At 41.6% G+C, this 23,753-nt stretch overlaps 1 protein-coding gene across 1 annotated transcript; it reads left to right on the top strand.

Annotated features, from left to right (window-relative positions):
• Positions 1 to 21,760, top strand: LOC311236292 (alpha-N-acetylgalactosaminide alpha-2,6-sialyltransferase 1-like). Its single transcript, XM_084323975.1, has 8 exons — positions 1 to 213; positions 7,280 to 7,442; positions 8,242 to 8,401; positions 18,651 to 18,789; positions 19,704 to 19,807; positions 20,247 to 20,330; positions 20,508 to 20,607; positions 20,968 to 21,760. The coding sequence occupies exons 1-8, from the start codon at positions 64 to 66 to the stop codon at positions 21,175 to 21,177; spliced, it is 1,110 nt and encodes a 369-aa protein (XP_084180101.1). The 5' UTR covers positions 1 to 63; the 3' UTR covers positions 21,178 to 21,760.
• The last annotated feature ends 1,993 nt before the right edge of the window (positions 21,761 to 23,753 follow it).

Below are 23,753 nucleotides of genomic sequence, written 5' to 3' on the forward strand. Positions count from 1 at the left end.
ACGCCAAGCGCAACAGTGTTTGATCCTGCAAAATTAGACCTAGTTAAACTAAAGACAGATGAAATGTTATTGAAGGGGAACACGACACAAGGACCTGTACATCCCTACAGGGAGACCCCCATGCCTGTCCTCCACGTAGACGACTATAAAGAATTACCCCAATGGGATTTTGATGGTGTATACACCCAGGAGGACGCCCCACCCAAACAGAGAGTAAGCAGACAAGATCGGTTTGATGACACTTTCAATATTAAATCATCTGCATGACTGATATCTTTAGGCATTGGGATTAGGTGTGTGTACTGTCATGACATATTGTATCTGTGTTCTGTGTTCCTGTTTCTAACCAAGTCATTATACTAAGCCTCTAACCTCGATCATCAGTAAATCCAACCTAAGTTATGTCAGGAATTGCCCCACGGTATGGAGGCCTATGATGAATCAGTAGGATCAGCCTACTGAATGTGTGTGTGTGTGTGTGTGTGTGTGTGTGTGTGTGTGTGTGTGTGTGTGTGTGTGTGTGTGTGTGTGTGTGTGTGTGTGTGTGTGTGTGTGTGTGTGTGTGTGTGTGTGTGTGTGTGTGTGTGTGTGTGTGTGTGTGTGTGTGTGTGTGTGTGTGTGTGTGTGTGTGTGTGTGTGTGTGTGTGTGTGTGTGTGTGTGTGTGTGTGTGTGTGTGTGTGTGTGTGTGTGTGTGTGTGTGTGTGTGCGTGCGTGCGTGCGTGCGTGCGTGCGTGCGTGCGTGTCTGTTGTATTGTGCTTCTGACTTCTAATGGTCTTGGTTTATATTACTGTTAGTCTTGATGTGTTCCATCATCTGTCTTTTGTCCGTCCTCTTTGTTGTTCATTCAACCAGCTCTTTCCTTATATTACTGTCTTCGCACTATGGCCTAATCATCCCTCTCCAATTGGCTAACATCTATCCTTGTTTCCTGAGCTGTTCAGTATACAGTATGTGTGTTGTGCGTCTGGTGCTGGTGTACATGGCATCCATTCAGCCCGCGTAGCCAAAGGTTATCAGGCGCTACATGTTGGTGGTGGAGGTCATTTATACTCTACACATTGTAAAGCGATTATCCTACAGGAAACATTTATTTTATAGGATGTAGGATATTACAGGGGAGAAGATGAGGCGCAACACATAAGCTACTTAAAAAATATGTATTGATTAGAAACATGACGTTTCAGTCTAAGACACCTGATGATGCTCTGTTAGACCGAAAGGTCATGTTTTTTAATCAGTAAATAAATACGTACTGGATATTCTTTGGACATTTTAAGAATGATGAGCCTCATCCTCTCCTCTATGATGTCCTACAGTTAATGCAGCACCTCTTCTTTTGTTCTTGGGAACAAATACTGTTTAGAAATACGTGTTGAAGCAAGACAGGACGTGTTGTCCCAGAATAAACACATATAGATGTGTTAGGAAATAACACAACCTGACTGAATATGTGTGATGTTATTAACATATTGTCGCTGTCAGATGGAAACCACTTATCTCTTTGGTCATTTAAACATTTTATTTGACTGGGAATGAATGTTTACATGGTTGTCTATCATGTGAGCAAGTTTCATGACCCTATGACCTCTGAAACACATTGGGCGGGATCCACTAAGAATTGATTGCGAGGTGGGAATTGCGCAGGGTTTGCACACGGTTTCTGCTCCGTCTTTGCGAGCTATGCACTAAGGACATTGCGCGGATGAGATACCAGCGCAGACACGCCCATTATGTGTGGCTCGCGGAGCAGTCTGCACACGACAGGTGAGCGACGTCTGTAAGTGTAAACACTATAAACAATGCCTGTCAAATGAGCAATACTATTGTCTCCATAGCTATAATACAGAACACACGATGGGTCCGCAAACATTGCGAAAATGGTCAATGGTGCCATTGAGTAAAGATGGGAAAAGGGCGTGGCAGTTAATGAGTTTGTCACAATCATGGCGAGCGCCGCCATTTCTCTACCTACTTCCACACCCTTATATGGGCAGCATCCGACGCCATCTATCAGCCCAGCTGAGAGTCATCAGCCCATCAGCCCAGCTGAGAGCCGTCAGCTCATCAACGGTCCGGATATCAACCCTGCGGATCCTGTTCCGGATCGTCTCAGTGTTATCCTATCTAACCTAGGTACGAGGACGTACTTAGCCTTGGCTGCTCTGTCTGTACTGCCTGCCATGTCCTAACCTCTGTTCTCCCTGTGCCCAGGACCACCACTCCCGGCCGATGCTGTCTCCTGACGTACTACCTGCCTGGACATTCCTGAGGAACTCTAGCAAGAGTCACTACTCGTCCAGAGTCGCACATTCTTGTATATTCTCTACTGCCTTGTCTGCTTGGTACCCAAAGGAATTAAAACCTACTTAAAACGCTCCATTCTCTCTCTCCCTGTGTTCTGCTATTGGGCTCCGCTACCGCTGCCCTAACAGAGTTAAGAAGTCGGTCGCCTGGTGTTGTGAAGGGCCAGATTAAACCGAATATATATATTTATTTATATATATATTTAATTGTATTTGTATATTCTCTAATATTCCCTGATATCCCTTGTATATTCCTTGTACAATATGCATTGAATATCCATTCAAGCCTACTGAACATCCCATAATAGTCTCCATTCTACTATTGGTCGAGACCTTGGTGCCAGGCTGCCATACCCCTCAGACCCAGTTCAAACGTACCGCTCAACATGTACGAACAAGTCCTAGTTCCGCGTAGGAATCTGGCTACCGCACCACTAATGGGACTATTTGTTCATAGTGCGTATATATACTACGCTACTAAAGTAGGACTCCCTTTTCAGTCCAGTTTCTTACCCTCCAATAGAGTCACAGACGTAAAGCCTCCCCGCGACGCCACGTGTGGGAGTAAGGCCAAGTTCGCCTACCATCGGTATTGAGACATCGTGTATATTAATATTTGAATAGTCATATTTGGCACTATATCGTCGAGTTGGACGTAGTCTATTAAGCTAATAATAGTCTGTTAATATATAGTGCTTCGTACGGTGAGAATACTACCGTAGTCAGTACCCCATCGTTTCGGGCAGAGAACTGGCGGCTTATCCAGGGTGGTTGACCCCACGTGAAGCTGCACCCGAGGAGCCCCAGAGCCGACGAGCGAGTGGACCTGTATACCGGATTATTCTACCGACGACAGCCCGCCTTCCCAGGCACGGATTATGCTTTGTATACGTTGATTATTCCATGGATAAAGACCCCCGACACTGCCGTGTGTTGGAACCCCCCCCCCTGGAGAGGACGCAAGGTGAGGAGACGCTCTGCAAGACGAGGTCGCTTCACGTCTCTCCTCCGTGGACCGGAGGACGCCGGCCCACAAAGAGTCCACCTGCTTTCATCTGTGGTCAAAGGATCGCCGGCGCATTGAACGGCACTACAGTGGGTTCACCTGGGATACCCTTGGCCGGATGAGGCAGCCGGATTCTACCCCCCCCCCTTCCTACTCCTGTCGGCTTACAAGCGACCGGATTAACCCCCCCTAGTGTATCCAGCCTATAATCATTGAAGTATCATTGCTGTTATTCCTTAAACTATTCCAGGTCGTATATGTACCACCTGCGCCTTCAGAGATTGGACATTCTCTATTGATATACCGACGAATACTCTTGCCATAAAAGTGCATACTAATTCCCATTCATAAATGTGATTGATTTGATTAAGTGCTTGCTCTACACACCATCGCTGTGTAGAAATAAAGACCTATTTCTAATTCGTACATTTGTGTTGGATCCGTTTCATCTACGTGACAGTGTTCATCATAATATATTTATGCCGAGTACTGGGTGGCCGAATATTAAGTACAAAGGTAGTGGTAGTAAGTATCATATCTAGTAATACAGTCAGGGAATTGTACCCCTCAGTTACACCTGGCAAAAATCGCCCGCCGTGTGCGTTGGACTATAGACACAAAATACAAATTAAGCAAGCTCTATACATTACGAAGTAAACGAAATACAATACGAAATGAACGGAATACTAATGGTGAAAAATATACGTTATGCACATAACGTATTTTTCACCATTAGTATTCCGTTCATTTCGTATTGTATGAATGAATGAATGAAAACTTTATTTAACAGATTGCAGAATGGGTACAATACAGTACGGCTCAATACATACAATTGTTAAGGGGATGCAGACCTGAGAAAGACGTTTGTCTTGTTTCCATCAGGGTCCCCCATTTTCAATTCATATAGACCAGTGGTTCTCAAACTTTTTACACCAAGTACCACCTGAGAACGTAGCTGGCTCTCCAAGTACCACCATATATCCGGCGTTAAAATACAGTCTATTCAGCTATGCACAGTTCACGCAGGAGGCAAATGTATTCCTAATACCATTATTTATTGTTAACTTTTGTCAGACACAGCCACAATGTACAAAGGGATAGCACTAGAACTAGCAAACGCTTCCACACAACTCATACAATGCAAGGGGCATTGAGAACATAATAACTAACATTCTCACATAGCAAGTGAGAAAATTAAGAACAACTGTATTTCAGCAAATGTACTTAATTCTCTCTCTATCTCTCTCTCTCTCTCTCTCTCACACAGCAAGCAATTGTCCGTCATTCTCTCTCTCTCTCTCACACTCACACACACACACACACACACGCACACACACACACACACACACACACACACAATTATTTTGTTACAAAAACTTAATTTCCTGCATTCTGGTGCAGGAATTTTTTTATTTTTTACCCTTTAAATGCCAGTGTTTGTGATGGGCATCACAAATTATTGTAAAAAAGAAAAGAAAACACATATTCAATACATTTTTGAATGTTTATCCTTTAAATGCCAGTTTGTGTGATGGCATCACAAATTATTGTTAAAAAAAAACACACAAAAAGTAAAATATTTTCAATATATCAAATGCAAAGTAAATTATTTTTTGTAATGTCAGATTTAACACCAACTCTTTTCAGAAAAGTGGGAGTATTTCATTTTTTTTTATCTGACATTACAAGAAATCTAAAATAAATGGTTATGATCAGGGCTGAAGTTGAATTAAAGATGTATGACTGTTTAGACTGCAGCATTACTCTCTGTCACAGTGATCTCCTGGTTGTTCCCCACTTAGATTATCTAACTATCGCGCCACCGCAACCAGAAACACTGGCCTGGCCTGCTTCTAAGTTCAGTGGCCTGACTGCAAAAAAATTTTTTTTTTTTTTTTTAGCTTTTTTGGAAATGTTTTCAAGTACCACCAGCAGTACCACCAAGTACCACTAGTGGTACGCGTACCACAGTTTGAGAACCACTGATATAGACATTTATGACATACACAACATACATGACATTTATGGCATAGGGACATATAGGTATTTAGTACTGATACATTTGTGACATAACGGTCACGTATTGTAATTTGTATTTTCATGACACATTGCGTCCTGTGTTTTTGTCACTATCTTCCGTCATTGCATATGTTTGTAATGTCCTATTCCAATTACATTTGTCACATATAATTGTACTATATTGTATTGTGCTATATTTTATTTTGTTTATATCCCATTTAATTCTATTCAATCTCTTTATTAAGTTGTAAAGCCCTGGCCTATATTTGATTTCATACTTATATTATATTATGCTTAACTTAGTTCATATTTCATTTTATATTACACCACCTTTTTATTGATTATAACTTAACCCTGCATCACCAAAAGGAGTGAAGGAGAGGAGTTATTTTTCATTTAATAATAATAATAATAATAATAATAATCATGACGTTGCATTACTGCTGATGATCAGCACACCTATCAGAAATAAATGTTTACTGTATAATAATCTCAGAACCAAGCATTTGAAATTACCTGGTTTGCTTAGCCTTATTTATAGTGTTCACTGCCAAACTTGGAGCAAATCACGCCACTTTGCGAAGGCTATCTTATAGCCTGGGGCTGCATATTTCTTGAACAACTTATATACTGTTTATAAGATCTATTTTATGCTGTTCCAACGAAACCTCAACCAACAAAATCCATCCAGATTCTGACTGTACAGGACGAAATGTAAGGGAGCGTTACAGTACTATACTGTAATTCCCGCGACAACCCACCCCTCTTGACAATTAAGGCACTGTGCCAGTGAAGATATTTCATAATTGATGAATATTTTTAGTGAGCAAGTTGTATTTAATGTTTAGTTATAATAGAACCTCAGCATTATCCTCCAGAATAAACGTTTCATTGGCCTGCTTCCAGCGTCTATCCTCCTCAGGGGATGACATGTTATAAATTAAACGTTTATGCTGGAGCATATATGAATGAGTGAGTCAATAATTATAATAATAATAATGAGTCAATAATTATAATAATAATAAACTGTATTTATATAGCACCTTTCATACACGGATTGCAGTTCAAAGTGCTTTATATATAATGAATACATAATAAAACATGCAGCAAGAGCAATGCATAACACAAATAAAAATTGCAGCATGATGCAAAATCTAAATCTCGTTTAAAAATCAATCAATCAATAACACTGACAACATTGGGAAAGCCAACGTTAAATAACAATATTTAAATAATAATAAATACGATTGCATGGGATCTCTGGGTGGCTGCATGGCTCAATGCCATCCTTTATTTCATCCAGTAGATTGAGCTGGCAACCTGTGTCTCCGGATGATTTCGGTCTCAATTAAATAAAAAAGGTGATATTTTCCTTCGAAATATTCTTTCACGGGCACGCTTGGCATTACGATGCCTGCGTCTGGCAACAATTACTGCTGCCATGATCACCTGTGACGCTGGCAGTGACGCTGGCATGATGCCTCTTTATAGCACTTAGGGATCTGCGCATATTTACCACCATGTCTGTTAACTGGTCGGTGCAATTGGCGCCAGCCTTTCTGGATACCGAGCAGATTCCAACGAGGCTCATTTACATAGAAAGGGGACATGTTCCGCCCATATTACCTAATTTAAATATGCGCCAATTGCACCGGATGCAATGCTGACAGAACGCATGCGCCAACTCATTTCACAGTTTCAGAGCAATATGTACTGGCTTTCCGTCGGAAAAAGCCACGCAAACCCTTTGTGGATCCCGCCCATTGACTTTAAAAATACATGGATGTCAATCTGAAAGTGATGCCGAAAAGTTTACTTTTTGGAGATAAGTGGTTTTCATCCGACCTGCATGTGTTTAGTTATAGGGAGACACTTCTTGTGTTATTTCAACACATCTTGTTTAAAGAGTGTAAAATTATATTAATCAAATTAATTTTTTACATTCTCAGACCTGTCCTCAGTCTCTGCGGAGTTCTGAAGATCCCAGCTTTAAGCAGGCATTCTCTCCCAACATCCGCCTCTTCATGTACAAAGAGCATCTCAATATAAGCGAGTGGAACAGACTGTCCCATTTTAATAATCCATTTGGCTTCATGGGGTTCAACTACGAAGGTGTGTGTGTGTGTGTGTGTGTGTGTGCGTGTGCGTGTGCGTGTGTGTGTGTGTGTGTGTGTGTGTGTTTGCGTGCGTGCGTGCGTGCGTGCATGCGTGTGTGTGTGTGCGTACATGCGTTCAGACTCATTCATTCTCAATAACTGTCAAACTAAATGAATGTGTGCAAAACAGTTTAGAGCCAGTTGGGATATGTGTGCGATTATGTGCAAAATAAATTGTTGTTTTTCAGTGAAGTGCCCCTTTAAGGCTCTCAACAGGCAATAGTGAAAGTAGGCTACTTAATATCAAATGATATTGCTGTCATACCTTCTTGGCATAACTACTGTATTCATGCAGTATACACTCCCTTTAAAGGAACATGGCAACATTGTGGGAAATGTGCTTATCGTCTTCTCCATAGTCAGACAATGGAATTGGAAGTGGAGCTAGGCTAGCTGGTCCGTATCCGCTTTCGTGCTAAGCTAGGCTAGCTGGTCCGTATCCGCTTTTGTACTAAGTTAGGCTAGCCGGACAGCTTTCTATTGAACCCACAGGGAGGGAATTGATATCTATCTTCTTGACTATGGAGACAATGGTAAGCACATGTCCCATAATGGTGCCACTTTCCTTTAAAAATAAAGCGGGTCTGATTGCAGAAAATTCTAAAATCACCCCTGCAAAAAAAAAATTCATAATTTAATATAGAATCAAAGACATGTCCATGTTCTACACAAGAGTAACGGTTATTCTTGATTTAATTTCCATATTGTTTTAAATGAGAACTTTTTTCTATGTATGTTTTGTTTGGGGTTTACAGGTGTGGTACCTGTAGTGGATTTGATTCCAAGGCCAAAGAAGCCCCTCCTCCTGCCCAGAGGTCCTGACGGGTGCGTTCGCTGTGCTGTTGTGGGTAATGGAGGAATCCTCTACGGCTCTGGCATGGGGGAGGAGATAGACGCACATGACTATGTGTTTCGGTAAGAGGCAGGGGTGTAAAAAGTACCCAGAAATTATACTTAAGTGAAAGTATGGGTACCGTCACTCAAAATCTTACTCAAGTAAAAGTCAGAGTATCTGGCTAAAAACACACTTGAGTAAAAGTAAAAAAGTTTCTACTTTTAAATGTACTTAAGTACTTTTTTTAATTCCGGGGCCATTTTTATTTATTTTTTATTTAAATTTTTATAAAAAAAATTATTTAACCTTTATTTAACCAGGAAGTTGCATTGAGATACAAGATCTCTTTTGCAAGGGAGACCCATGGCCAAGATGACAGCAATAACATTTGCAATATATCAGACAAGTTTCAAGTTTCAAGTTTCAAGTTTCTTTAATAGTTGTCATACAGAAGTACAGAATACTTTTGTACAAAATGCTTCTTACTGTTGCGCTCCAGAGACTGTGCATGACAAGATAAGTATGAAATAAAAACATAGTAAAAATTAGAAGTAAAAAAAGAGGTCACAGTGTTCAGTTTAGACATATGTACAATGTTCGTAGACGTAGTTACCATACAATATACAATACTGTGCAGTGTACTAATATACAATACTATACTATATAGTGCAAGGCATAAATGGACGAGGTGCAGTTTAGGTACAATTCACAGTAGGTGTACGAGTTGTAGTGCAAATCCTTTATCAATAAATATAAAGTGTAAGTGTGTTTGTGTGATCTAAAGTGTGGAGAGTGGGTGCTGCAGTGAGTTGTTTGTTTGAGTGAGTGTGTGCGTGTGGGTGTGTGTGCTGTGTGCATTTGATGGTTGTTGCATAGTGATTATTGTTCGTTTAGCGATTATTGTTCGTTTAGCAGCCTGATGGCCTGGGGATAGAAGCTCCTTCTGAGTCTTTCTGTGCTCGCCATAAGACTCCGGTATCGCTTGCCTGACGGCAGCAGTTCAAAGAGGCAGTTGTTCGGGTGGCTCGAGTCCTTAATAATTCTCTTAGCCTTCCCCTTGCACCGCTTGTTGTAAATGTTCTGGAGGGTGGGAAGCCCTACAATACAATGTGCGGTACATCACACAAGAACATAATAAAAGTGCATGTATACAATATACAATACATCACATGTAAACACAAAAACACAAAACAGAATAGTCTACATAATAGTAAAAGTGTACGACAGTCAAATACAGGGTAATACAGTCCTATCGTTTGTGGCCATCTTCTGTAGCTTGTCACTCTGACAGTGACTGTCTATTCTTCCGATAGCAGGTGTTTAATCAAAGATCCCCGCTTTCTAGTCTTGCACAAGGACCAATCAGCATGGGTATGGGCGGGTTAATTTTCCATTGATGGGGATTTGATTGGCTGTTTTTAAATAAAGTGCGGCCGCAGGATTAATAACGTTAACGTTAGTTCGGCCAGAGAAACAAATATACTAATTAACATTGTTGGACCTGCGAGATTTGTGCTTTGTAGGCCTGCATTTTAAATGTAAGGAGTAAAAAGTATGTATTTTTTCTCTGAAATGTAATTGAGTACAAGTATACAAACCTAATAATACTTGAGTAAAGTACAAATCCCCCAAAACAGTACTTAAGTATTGTAACAAAGTACAATTACTCAAGTACTTTACACCCCTGGTAAAAGGGCAATACAATACAACGGAAAGCTATTTAGTGTGTTATTCACTTACCACCTATAATAAGGTTGTCTTGTTTCAATATTTTTTTTTATCTACTTTTTCTCCCATTTTCAATTTTTCTCCCATCCCAATTTCGTATCGTCCAATTCTACCCTCCCCTGTCTCGAACGCTGTTTGGCCATGCCTCCCACAAGCCGGCTGTAATGTGGACGAAGCCATACATTGCACGAGTCCCCTCCGGTACTCGAGGTAGCAGCCGTCGCATCTTTTCACCTGCACAGCGCAATCTTTCAGCGTCGGGGGTCTGCGCTTTGGAGGGACGCCGCCCCCGTCGCTTCCTGATTCTACTGCGCAGGCGCACCAACCGACCTGTAGGAGTCGCTGTCCACAACGTCCGATCCCCACCCATCAGCTTCCCACCCCCTAATACTGCCAAATGTATTAGTATGAACGACCAGCAAAGCTGAATGCAATGCGGAGAGCTGGGCTCGAACCGAGCGTATCCTGCATTGGTGGTGAGCGCCTTGCCCACTGCACCACCTAGCCGCGTCTTGTTTCAATATTAACACAATAGAACAGGTGGACTGTGTCGTGGAAATTACTTTAAGAGAAGAAACGACGAGCCGAGTAAATCTGACTGAGTCGAGTTAAACAAGAAAAGAACAAGATGTGATTTACTTGGAAATGTGTCTATCTATCCTGGCCCTTGAGGTTGTTTTAAGAACATCAGCCAGACTGTCGCCCTAGTGTCTTTGAGCTCTGCTAGTTGACCTATATTAAACTAGTCGAATATGTATGATAGAATATGTATTTCAACACAGATCTATAATGACATGATAATATTGCCATGACAACCGTTTTTATAGTTTCCGTTAGAGCTTCTTTGTCTGACTGCCCCTCCTTTGTTGAAGTAGGCATTACATACTGCTTATCTATGTTTGCCGTTGGTGTGTGTTGGGTAAAATAAAGAAGTGTCTCTCACGTTTTTTGTTGACAGTCAGCCAGATCTTCTCAGTAGGCAATAGACACACCTTCATCAACCTGTAGATTATGCACTAGAAAAAAAACTTTAAAAAGAACTAGACATACTGTATATCCACTAATGATAGTGTAGTAACAACCACTCTGCTAAGCCTTATAGTGCGTTACTTTTACATTCTATGGTTAGGACTATCAAACTAATGTGAACAGTGGAGCCATGAGATGACTGTAGTGATTGTAAAATGATAGTGCCTAGATCCTGTCTGGATCTGGAAGGGGGACGTTGCTGGCCAAGCTGCAAATCCGACACTCACAATACTCAATATTTTAGTACCTTTATCGAGTTATACAGTGCCATGTTTCTGTAGAAAAAGACACCCAGTGCCACTCATTAAAGGTATACCATGGAATTCCGAATTTGTTAGGCCATTATTTTTCCTGTAATGTCAACAGCCAGAATAATGGCTTTGGGAAGAATAGAATAGAATAGAAATACTTCAATCATCCAGAGGGAAATTTGGCACTACAAATCGCTCACAGTAAACATATAGGTATAGACAAACAAATCACGAATAAGAATAACAAAAGATTGCCTAAGAATAAAGAATAAAATAATAATAATAATAATAATAAGATAAAATAAAGCACGGTCTGGAATTCACATTTCCTATGTAATGTATGTACATTCTAATATAAATATACAGGAAAAAATACAGAGATCTACATTAACACTTTCGCGGCCACTGGGATGTGTCTAATATCACTACCACGTCACGGTGACCAATCGCAGCCACTCTTATTGTCTGGGACCAAATACGGCCACGCCCCACTCCCAGCAAAAAGTGGGAATCTCTAGAATGGGTTTGGGGCGGCGCTGTATACGGAAGTAGCTCTCAAGGTGACGATTAGACAACACTTTTTTGTTGTCAGTAGATGGCAGCATTGGTTTAACATTAAAGGCTGAAAATGTTGAGAACTACAACACTGCATTTCCCAAGAGCGTTAGCACAGGTCGCAGGTCACTGGGATGGGTCTATATTCTCCGACGTGATCTGAACAGCGTTAAACTATTACTGCGACCTCGGTATAGCGACCGAGAATGGCCAACTAATTATCTTAACAAAAGTGCGCTGGTAGCGTTACATATGTTGTCTAAAGGGGGACATATGGTACAATTTAAGATTCTAATGATAATCGGCATATAAAGGACAAGATAAAGCATCGTTAATTTGTAAGAAACCTCAATGAAAACGGCGCAGGGTGCTATTGTTATGAAAATGTGATAGAATCCTATAAAAATGTGGACGCATTTGGCCTACGTTCCGTTAGACGACCAGCATATGTAAACAGACTTGCACAGTCCGTGGGGCTGTTTGTAGAGCTAAATCTATACTATATAGTATTGCTATCTGTCCATTCTCATTGTCAATTGAGACCATAAACCGTCCCTTCAAAATGGATTAAAGAAATAATTTTTTCATCAATACCTTCTCATTTTATAGCGCCGTGAATATAAGCGTTATACGGCATTTGGTCTAGTATATTTCCTGGAAGGCTAGATAAAGGGCTAATAGCTACTAACGTTATATCCAATGGCATTTCCGTTATACAAAAGCTACAGTTAAAACTCAAACTGCATATGATCGGTATGATCCCACTTTTTTGTTGTCAGTAGATGGCAGCATTGGTTTAACATTAAAGGCTGAAAATGTTGAGAACTACAACACTGCATTTCCCAAGAGCGTTAGCACAGGTCGCAGGTCACTGGGATGGGTCTATATTCTCCGACGTGATCTGAACAGCGTTAAACTATTACTGCGACCTCGGTATAGCGACCGAGAATGGCCAACTAATTATCTTAACAAAAGTGCGCTGGTAGCGTTACATATGTTGTCTAAAGGGGGACATATGGTACAATTTAAGATTCTAATGATAATCGGCATATAAAGGACAAGATAAAGCATCGTTAATTTGTAAGAAACCTCAATGAAAACGGCGCAGGGTGCTATTGTTATGAAAATGTGATAGAATCCTATAAAAATGTGGACGCATTTGGCCTACGTTCCGTTAGACGACCAGCATATGTAAACAGACTTGCACAGTCCGTGGGGCTGTTTGTAGAGCTAAATCTATACTATATAGTATTGCTATCTGTCCATTCTCATTGTCAATTGAGACCATAAACCGTCCCTTCAAAATGGATTAAAGAAATAATTTTTTCATCAATACCTTCTCATTTTATAGCGCCGTGAATATAAGCGTTATACGGCATTTGGTCTAGTATATTTCCTGGAAGGCTAGATAAAGGGCTAATAGCTACTAACGTTATATCCAATGGCATTTCCGTTATACAAAAGCTACAGTTAAAACTCAAACTGCATATGATCGGTATGATCCTCAAGCATGTATGCATGAAAGGGGGGGGGGGGGGGGGGGGGCGGGGGATGTCGTTTCTGATTATTGATGCTCGATATTGGCTTTTTTACCGATACCGATATACCGATATTGTCCAACTCTTCATTTCCGATACCGATATCAACCGATACCGATATATGCAGGGTTTCCCCCCCCAAAAAACTGAATCATTTCAGGTAATTAACATTACATATCTCTTGTCGTGGAATTAACACAACATTATGCATACTTTTGACAATAAAAATTATCAGAATGTGTTCTTACTTGCTTGCCTGGGTAAATAAAGGTTAAATAAATGTAACTTTAAAAAAATCGTTATATAATTCTTTTTTTTAACCGATACCGATAATTTCCGATATCACATTTTAATGCCAATATCGGCCGATAATATCGGTAGGCCGATAATATCGGACATCCCTATTGATTACCAATAACCGTGTTCGTCTAAGTAGCCACATACGCTGGTCAGCTGGTTGAGTATCATAGCAAGCTCTGATCATCATGTAATTTACGTGAAAAAGATCTTACCATGAGCTGGTTGGATCCCCCCGAGCATTTCCCAGTTATCGATCGCCATCTGGTAGATCGATATGTCCATTGGCTGATGATAAATCCCCTTATTGCATAGTGAAATCCGCGTATTCCGTGCAACAGACAATAGCGCTCGCTTCAGGTGAGTAGAAAACTACATTAAAGATCCTAAAAAAAAAGACAGCTTCTGCCACAGGGAACACTGCATTATCGATACAGCGCCCCTAAGAGGATCTGGTCGGTAATGCACTTTCTCGAATTCAAAGAGTAGGGTAAATCTGCAGTGCCGCTCGGCGACCTTGAATAGGTTATTAAAATGGAATAAAAGCCAAAACAACTTGCCACGGATATATCCGTCCTTCGGTCCATTAAGCATGGATTCGAAACACGGATATATCCGTCCTTGGGCGCCATTGTGTTAAGTGTACTGTAAGTGTAATATTGACAATGTTGTTTTGAAAGTAAAAGTCCAGGAAGATGGTAACTGTCACTCTGTGCTCAGTGATGCAGTGAGGCACAGTGATGCATTGTAAAGTCTGATGGCTGTCGGAATAAAGGACTTCCTGTGCCGTTCAGTGCTACATTTTGGGAGTGTTAGTCTAGCACTGAACATGTTCCTCCTGTCAGCCAAGTCTGTGTATAGTGGGTGGGAGGGGTTGTCCCTGATGGCATGGAGCTTAGCAAGGCTCCTCCTCTCCGCCACCACCGCTAGAGAGTCCAGCTTCACCCCAACCACGTTACTGGCCTTACTGACCAGCTTGTCCAGCCTGTTTGCGTCCCCCGCTCTCAGTCCGCTGCCCCAGCAGGTCCAGTGGTGATTTTATAAGGGGTTGCACTGTGTTTTAGTGATGTCACATGCACACGTGTTCCCGCGCATGTGCATAAATGTCCCCTCGGTGTGCGCACAGAACAGCTCCGACCAGCATTATGATTATAATGATTATTATGTGCATAAATAGTAGGAAACATGTTTGTATAGGAAATTACTAGTTTTTGTTTAGTTTTTGTAAATATTGCCTTGAAATAGAGAAGCTGAAAAAGGTAGCAGGATGTAGCCTTCAATATATAAAGAAATTATATTGTCAACAGATGAAAAACAAACAATGTTTTAAATGTAATTGTAGTTACAATTTCTTTAATTGAATTAACTTCAACTAGAAAAGTAAATACAAACTAAATTAACAATGTCACTTACATTGTTAATTTAGTTTGTATTTACTTTTCTAGTTTAAATTAATTCAATTAAAGAAATTGTTTTACACAGACAAACACAAAAGCAAAGTTAAAATAATCAGACAACTTGGGTTTACTTGAACTTCCTTTATTTTGAGAAGGAAAAGAAAATTACACAATTACACTTTTTCAATGTAATTTGTTTCACAACAGTGGTTTCAAAACAGTCAAGCAAGCCCCCACCAATGGGTACAGTAAGACCTGCTTTATCAAAGCTATTTAATCTATTTAATCAATATTGGCCTTTGTTGAAAATGTTAGCCCTCTGTACAACACCCTTATCTTCCAGAGGAGGACAGTTTCCTTCTGAAGCACAACTTAAGAAATGTCTCATCCTTCCAGTCTGGACCATTTGTCACATAGTGAGAGGTTCCACAGCTCAAGCAAACCCCCACCAATTGGTACAGGGCTTGTATTATTTTGGTTTTGCTCTTCTTGTTCTTTGTTATGCTATGCTATATTGTTATGCAAAGACAAGTAGCCAGGTGGGTACTTGGCGCACGGCACGACGAGTCGAGTGAAAGTTGTGGAACGCATTTTTGTGTGCTTCTGCTCAGAAAGGATGTGGAACGGCGTGCTACCGCGTCCCATGAGCACTGCACCACTGAGCAGGTCACAGCGTACAAGAAGGCGCCCGCCACCACCGACTCGTAGAACATCCTCAACATCCTTAACATCCTTGTACAGACGTTGAAGGATTTCAGCCTTAGAGTCGGCTCTGGCCCTTCTTGTAGAGTGCCTCCGCGTGTTTTGACCCGTTCAGTTTGTTGTCGATGGAAGATCTTATATATTAAATAGGCCTATAAAGTAGAAATAGTTTTTGAAGAAATTGTAAATAGACATCAGGTATAAAGTCTGGAGCTTCTCCATTGACAATGAATGCGAGACCCACAGAATGTTTGTTCTATTTATTTTTTTACCCAAAGCTTTATTCTACAGTAGTGGTCTCAGTTCTGAAACCCAAAATGTACCCATTTACTCAGAACATTCCCCTGGGCCTAGCTATGTTTTACCCATTTACTCAGAACATTCCCCTGGGCCATAGCTATGTTTACCCATTTCAACTGAAATTGGGCCCACTCTCCAGCAGCGTCCCTGGATTGATAAAGCAAATGCGCACACTGTGCCAATGTGGATAACTGATGTGCGGTGGAAATGCTTCAAAAGGCACATCACCAACACAGTCCCTGACTCACACCTGGCTCTCACCCGGGCTACCAGATGCCTTGATGACATCCTGTGAGGATTGGTCCGTTGCCGAACGCACACTTCTAGGTCAAGTACCAATTACCATCACGCACCTGATGTGTGTTCTAATCAGCGCTCCAGAGGCTTCATATACTGGGACCTTCTTTCAATCGTGGTCGGGTCGTTTTGAGTACTACTGCTTTGAATACTTCTGCTTCTGCCTGCTTTCCCCCCGTTGCTGTGCCTCGTCTACTTTCCCTCCAGGACATCTTTGGATTGCCGCTGGTGAATACCTTGTTCCTCCGTTTGGAGCTGCGCCTCGTTGCCCGCTTTACGCGTTTGCGCTTTGGTGAGTTGGAACCAAACCCTTTTTTGGATTTTCTGTTTTGTGTGTTTGTAGAACACTGAAGAGTATCATTTTTTGTTTACACTGGACTCAGCTAAATTGTGTGTTTAGAAGAGACACTGAAGAGTATCGCTTTTGTTTGCACTGGACTCAGCTAAGTTGTGTGTTGTGGAGAACACTGAAGATTATCGTGTTTGTTCTGGACTCAGCTAAGGGAGGAGGGAACTGCACTGCCTCTGTGTACAGTTGGACTGTTATTGATCTCTCTCTCTCTCTCCGTTTCCACCTCGAGTTGAAGCTGGGAGTATCTGCAGAGCCGCTACGGCGTCAACGCCGATTCCCCACCTCTAACACCAAGAGGATCTGCAGAGCCGCAGATAACTCTGCCGAAGGCAGTCTCCTTTTTTGTTGTTTCGAAATTGTTACTTGACTCCTTTTTGACTCTGTAAATAAATACGCCCTAGTATTTGGCTAACCCTGAACTACCTGTCTGTGCCGTGCGTTTGAGGTCGGTTTCAAACCCTAACACATCCGCCACTGGATGAGTAGAAACTCCCTGCAGCTAAATGGCAGTAAGACCGAAGCCAGCCTCATCGGCACCCCCCATCAAACCAAACAGGCCGGTATCATCCATATCACTGTTGACAATCACTCCATCCCCCTCTCCTCACTTGTCACCAGCCTTGGTGTAAAGTTGGACTCATCACTGTCCTTTGATGCTCACATAAAAATGGTCTGTCCAACCTCCTTTTACCACCTGAGGAATATTTCAAAATTTAGACCCTCACTCGCCTTTGTCAGTTCCCGCATCGACTACTGTAACTCTCTGCTGGCAGGCCTTCCCTCCATCCAGAGGTCCAGGACTGTGTCCTCACCAAAACCCGGAAATCTCAGCACATCACCTGTCCTCCACTCCCTTCACTGGCTGCCAATAAACCAGTGGATAAACTTTAAGATGTTGGTCTACAAGGCCATTAACCACTCTGGCTCGACCTACCTTCTCTCCCCTCAATCTGCATCCAGGTCACTTAGGTCTGGCAGCCAAAACCTCCTCGGCATCCCACGCACCAGGCTGTCAACCATGGGGCACCATGCTTTTTCCACACTGGGGCCACACCTGTGGAATCGGCTGCCAGGATCCTCAGACTCCCTTGCTGCCTTCAAAACCAGCCTTAAGACTCACTTATTTTACTCTGCCTTCCACTAGGGCCTGTTTTTGCTGCTCCTATGTTTTTATGTTTTTACTTTTAACCTTTTATTTTCTCTTTTGCTGTGAAGCACCTTGAGATCTCATTTTAGTTTAAAGTGTGCTATATAAATAAAATGTATTATTATTTATTATGTTTACGGACAGTGTTTCACCTCGTAGGAGAAACCTTGCTCCTGACATAAACCAAGTAATGTATATCTCCAGGGTCTAGTTGAGCTGCGTCATGATGAGTTTGGCACAGTGGCTACAGTAGCTTTGCGTCTTATGTGCAAATGTGCCTAATAATATTTTCATTGGCTTTCATTATGATTCTGGGTGAGGTAGAATACAATGCATCATATCTTCAGAAACCTTAGAATTTGCTGTTTCATTCAGTATATGACATGTCACTGTAGCATTATGCTGTAAGATTTTAGGGTTGAAAAGTAAGCAGAAAATGTCTCTTGTGTGCATGCAGGCTCTCTCCATTTGCTTGGACCCCACAGTTTGAGAATCACTGGTTTAGCTGACAAACATACTGTAGAAGTAGACCACACAAAATATCATCAACATCTCACAACTTAATATGATAGCATGGGAGGTGCACATGAAAAGACATGACACAGTGGTAAATTGTAGGACCTATTCGTGATGTCCGGTGGAAATCCGTGTGTATCTTGATGTTTCAATGTCCTTTTGATGTTTCCGTGGGTTTCATTTGAGAGTGGTTTTTTCTGGTTTCTTCCGGTTCCGTCAGGATGAACGGTGCCGCCACAGAGGGCTACGAGGAGGATGTCGGAAACAAAACAGCGGTGTACGTTCACACAGCCCACTCCATCACTACGTCACTGATTATTTTCAGAAAGTATGGATTCAAAAACATCCCTCATGATGAGGTACTGAAACTCAAACTTGAGATGATTGTTGTAGAGTAATGTTAAAGGGGTATACCACTCAGTTTAAATGTGCTGTACGTGGTATTTCTTTGTTAAAGTTTGTTTAAGTGTAAACAAGACGAAAGTCTTTCTCTGGTCTGCATCCCCTTAACAATTGTGTGTATTGAGCTGTACTGTATTGTACCCATTCTGCAATCTGTTAATAAAGTTTTCAATCAATCAATCAAATAGCTCTACATTCCGACAGCCATCACTGATATAGTGTGTTTGGTCAGTAACATATGTCTCCCAGTTCGTCCACTCTACAGTAAACGGAAAATACATATTCTGGTATCCCTTCCCACTTCATCCAATCAGGAGAGCGAACCCTATATATTTTTACTTATTTCAAGAAATCTTGTCAAGCCAAAAATGTAGACCATTTATTTTAACAAAGAAAATACTACTTACAGCACCTTTAAAAGAACACGCCAACATTATGGGAAATGCGCTTACCATTTTCTCCAGAGTCAGAGAAGAAGATAGATACCAATTTCCTCTCTGTGCGTTCAGTAAAAAGCTATCCAGATGCAAGCTAGCCTAGCTTAGCATAAATTAATGGCAGTGGATACGGACCAGCTAGCCTAGCTGTTGGCCAAAAACACCCATTATATGATGGTGATCGGTATCCGCTTCCATTTATTTGTGCTAAGCTAGGCTAGCTTGGAGCAGAATAGCTTTCTACTGAACACACAGAGTGGAAATTGGTATCTATCTTTTTGTCTGACTCTGGAGAAACCAGTAAGCACATTTCCCATAATGTTGGCGTGTTCCTTTAAGTTGGGTGATATTCCGCTTTAAGCTGTGCCTCACACACACGCACACACACACACATGTACAATATGCTGAGTATTTTTATCCTCTTTCCTTTATAGGGTATAAAATATGTGATGATCCCTGAGGGTATGAGGGATTTCCAGTGGCTGCAGGGTCTCCTCAATAAAGGCAGAGTCTCCACGGGCCCTTACCATGGACGACGGTACATATCCCTGTCTACACATTACTAGTGGATGGGTTAAAGGAACACGCCAGCATTACAACATCCCATAATGTTGGTGTGTTCCTTTAACACACATACACACACAAACATGTGCACACAGTACATATCCCTGGATGGGTTAATACACTCATACACACACACCACACACACAAAAACACACTACTAAAGGAGGTAGTAGAAAGCAATCTTACAGTATGTTTTGTTGGCACATACAGTCTATGGTGAGACGAGCTGTTTGTTCAGATTTGGATCGCGATTGTACCTTTAAGCGTCTGCTGTATTCAAGTTAAAGAGGTATTCAAATCCACTGTACGGAATCTGTGCCGCTGAGGCCTGACTTCTTCATACAACTCCAGTGCCTGCTATGTTATGTGTAATAATAATGACAATAACTATAGTGTCTCTTCCTATATACCAGGCCGTTGACCTACTACATGGAGCAGTTTGATGAGAAACGCTTCTACGTTCTTCATCCAGACTTCCTCAGATATGTGCGCAACAGGTCAGCATCCTCTCATCCTTAATCCTGTGCAAATGTACCGCCGAGATGTATAGATTAGTTTGAAATGTGTGTAAACAGCTTTTAAGTGTTAAGTGCGTGTGTGTGTGCGTGTGTGTGTGTGTGTGTGTGTATGTGCGTGTGTGTGTGTGTGGCGCACGCACGCCTCTTTGCCCATAGGTTCTTGAAGTCTCCAAATCTTAACCGTAATTATTGGGCTATAGTCAGACCCACTAACGGAGCGTTCACCATCTTCCTGGCTCTGCACACCTGTGATGTGGTAGGTTGATATTAGGCCTCCAACACACCTCCTATCTGCAGGAGTTTGTTTATTGTTATGAGTGATATGAGAATCTGAACAATATCTGCAATTCTCTGTGACATTTAATGTGTTCCTATGTGTTTTTCTGTGCACACTCTGTAGGTTGTTAAACTTCAGTATTACAAGACTATCATGTGTCATTTCAGTTTGTGTGTGTGTGTGTGTGTGTGTGTGTGTGTGTGTGTGTGTGTGTGTGTGTGTGTGTGTGTGTGTGTGTGTGTGTGTGTGTGTGTGTGTGTGTGTGTGTGTGTGTGTGTGTGTGTGTGTGTGTGTGTGTGTGTGTGTGTGTGTGTGTGTGTCTCTATCTCTCTCTTTCAGGTGGATATATATGGATTCATGACAGAGGACTGGAGTAAATACCCCAACTATTATGTTGAGAGGCATGAAAAAACCAAAGTAATTTTCTACGCCAACCACGACTACATCATGGAAATGAAGACATGGAAGAAATTGCATGACGCCAAAGTCCTTAAGCTTTACCAAGGGAAGGACTTGCATAAGGAGACAGAGAAGCCTGAGCAGCACTGACACAACGTGTCAGACAGACAGACAGACAGACAGACAAGACAGACAGACAGACAGACAGACAGACAGACAGACAGACAAACAGACAGACAGACAGACAGACAGACAGACAGACAGACAGACAGACAGACAGACAGACAGACAGCTATAGTCTGCTACTACCACTGCTACTGCGCATGCTATAGTGGGTCATGAATAGTTACCCCCAATAAATCCCTCATGGGAATTGATCATTGTAAAGAAGAAATTGGGCACATTCTTGTCATGGAGTGATCATATTATTAATAGTGTCTGTTAGTGTTTTCATACAAATTACTTTTTGTATGCTGCCTTCTTGGAAAAGAGGTGGAAATATCAATGTGATTACCCTGGTTAAATAAAGGATACATTTTTTTTTTAATGTTATGATTTCTCAAAACACAACTTAGTGACTGAAACACTAGCTGGTTATGAGTGACGTACCATTTGAAACACTAGCTGGTTATGACCTTCTCTCGCTCTCGAGCTAATACAGCTGTCCCTCCGATTCTGACACTGGAAGGGACATGCCTTGACAAAGTAGCATCCTATAAATATCTGGGCATATGGATTGATGAAAAGATGGCCTTTGATGTTCATATTGGGAACCTACTGAGAAAACGTAGACCTAAACTGGGCTTTTTCTTCCGGTTAAAGAAATGTTTCCCGTCTGAAGCCAGGAAGAGAATTGTGCAGAGTTCCTTTCTGCCTGTATTAGACTATGGCGATGTGATCTATATGCATGCTCCTTCCTCCCTGCTTAAAAAGCTGGATTCTGCGTACCATACTGCCATACGTTTTGTAACGGGTGCAGGCTCTCGCACCCACCACTGCACTTTGTATCAGTCCTTAGGATGGTCTCTGTACCAAAGAAGACAATCACACATGTTGATTTTTATCCTTAAGTCATTGCTAGGTAAGCTGCCCTTATATATCTCCAGACTTCTGTCCTTTTATACTTGCTTTTTTAATACCAGACGAGCAGCCAATGGGATGCTTTTAAATGTTCCTTTGATGCAGTCAGAACTTGGTAAAGCTGCATTCTCCCACTATGCTCCCTTTTTATGGAATACGCTGCAAGTAAAACTTTGTCTAGAGGCACTTCCTACTGTGAATGCTTTTAAAGGTATGCTACGATTAGCCCTTTATGAAACATGTAACTGTTTTACCTGATGCTATTGCTGATCTGATTATGCTCCTTGCCACTGCACAAATGGCCTTCTGTATTTATATTTGAATTGTATGTTTTTTGTTTAATGCCCTGTTTTATGTTGAAACTTGTTGTGTGCCGTGTTGGTCAGGACTCCCTGGAAGAAGAGATCTTGTATCTCAATGGGACATTCCTGGATAAATAAAGGATAAATAAAATAAAAATTATGACGTACCATTTGAAACACTAGCTGGTTATGATGTACCATTTGAAACACTTAGCTGGTTATGACGTTATTGACGTACCATTTGAAACACTAGCTGGTTATGATGTACCATTTGAAACACTTAGCTGGTTATGACGTACCATTTGAAACACTAGCTGGTTATGATGTTATTGATGTACCATTTGAAACACTATCTGGTTATGACGTACCATTTGAAACACTCTGGTATATGACGTACCATTTGAAACACTAGCTGGTTATGACGACGTACCATTTGAAACACTAGCTGGTATATGACGTACCATTTGAAACACTATCTGGTTATGACGACGTACCATTTGAAACACTAGCTGGTATATGACGTACCATTTGAAACACTAGCTGGTTATGACGACGTACCATTTGAAACACTATCTGGTTATGACGTACCATTTGAAACACTATCTGGTTATGACGTACCATTTGAAACACTAGCTGGTTATGATGTACCATTTGACACACTACTATCTGGTTATGACGTACCATTTGAAACACTAGCTGGTTATGACGTACCATTTGAAACACTATCTGGTTATGACGTACCATTTGAAATACTATCTGGTTATGACGTACCATTTGAAACACTATCTGGTTATGACGTACCATTTGAAACACTATCTGGTTATGACGTACCATTTGAAACACTAGCTGGTTATGACATACCATTTGAAACACTAGCTGGTTATGACGTACCATTTGAAACACTACTAGCTGGTTATGACGTACCATTTGAAATACTAGCTGGTTATGACTGAAACACGACTAGCTGGTTATGACGTACCATTTGGTCAGGGCCAGAGCCTCCTTTTCAACCTGGGCGTACCACTGCTCTGTGGGTGTGAGAGACCTGGAGGCATACACTACAGGTGCCGAGACGTCATCGTTTCTCTGTAGCATGACCGCTCCCAATTCGTATGATGAGGCATCTGCCGAAATCTTCAGGTCACGATTGGGATCATACAGCTGGAGAACAGGTGTAGATGAGAGCTCTTGTTTGAGGTTGTCGAATGCCTTTTGCTGTTCATGTCCCCAGACCCACAGGTTCTTCTTAGACAGCAAGTCTCTCAGCGGCTTGTCCTTCTCCGCCAGATTAGGAATGAACTTCCCGAGCTGGTTGACCATGCCCAGGAAGCTCCTGAGCTTAGT

This window comes from Notolepis coatsorum (genome assembly GCF_963971535.1).
Source record: "Notolepis coatsorum genome assembly, chromosome: 10".
In the NCBI taxonomy this organism is placed as follows: domain Eukaryota; kingdom Metazoa; phylum Chordata; class Actinopteri; order Aulopiformes; family Paralepididae; genus Notolepis; species Notolepis coatsorum.

Bases quoted from the DNA above. Each gene is read 5' to 3' on its own strand.
- LOC311236292 (XM_084323975.1), top strand. From the start codon at position 64: ATGTTATTGAAGGGGAACACGACACAAGGACCTGTACATCCCTACAGG. The intron at 214-7,279 runs GTAAGCAGACAA...TTACATTCTCAG, and splicing joins ACGCCCCACCCAAACAGAGA to ACCTGTCCTCAGTCTCTGCG. The intron at 8,402-18,650 runs GTAAGAGGCAGG...CGGTTCCGTCAG, and splicing joins GCACATGACTATGTGTTTCG to GATGAACGGTGCCGCCACAG.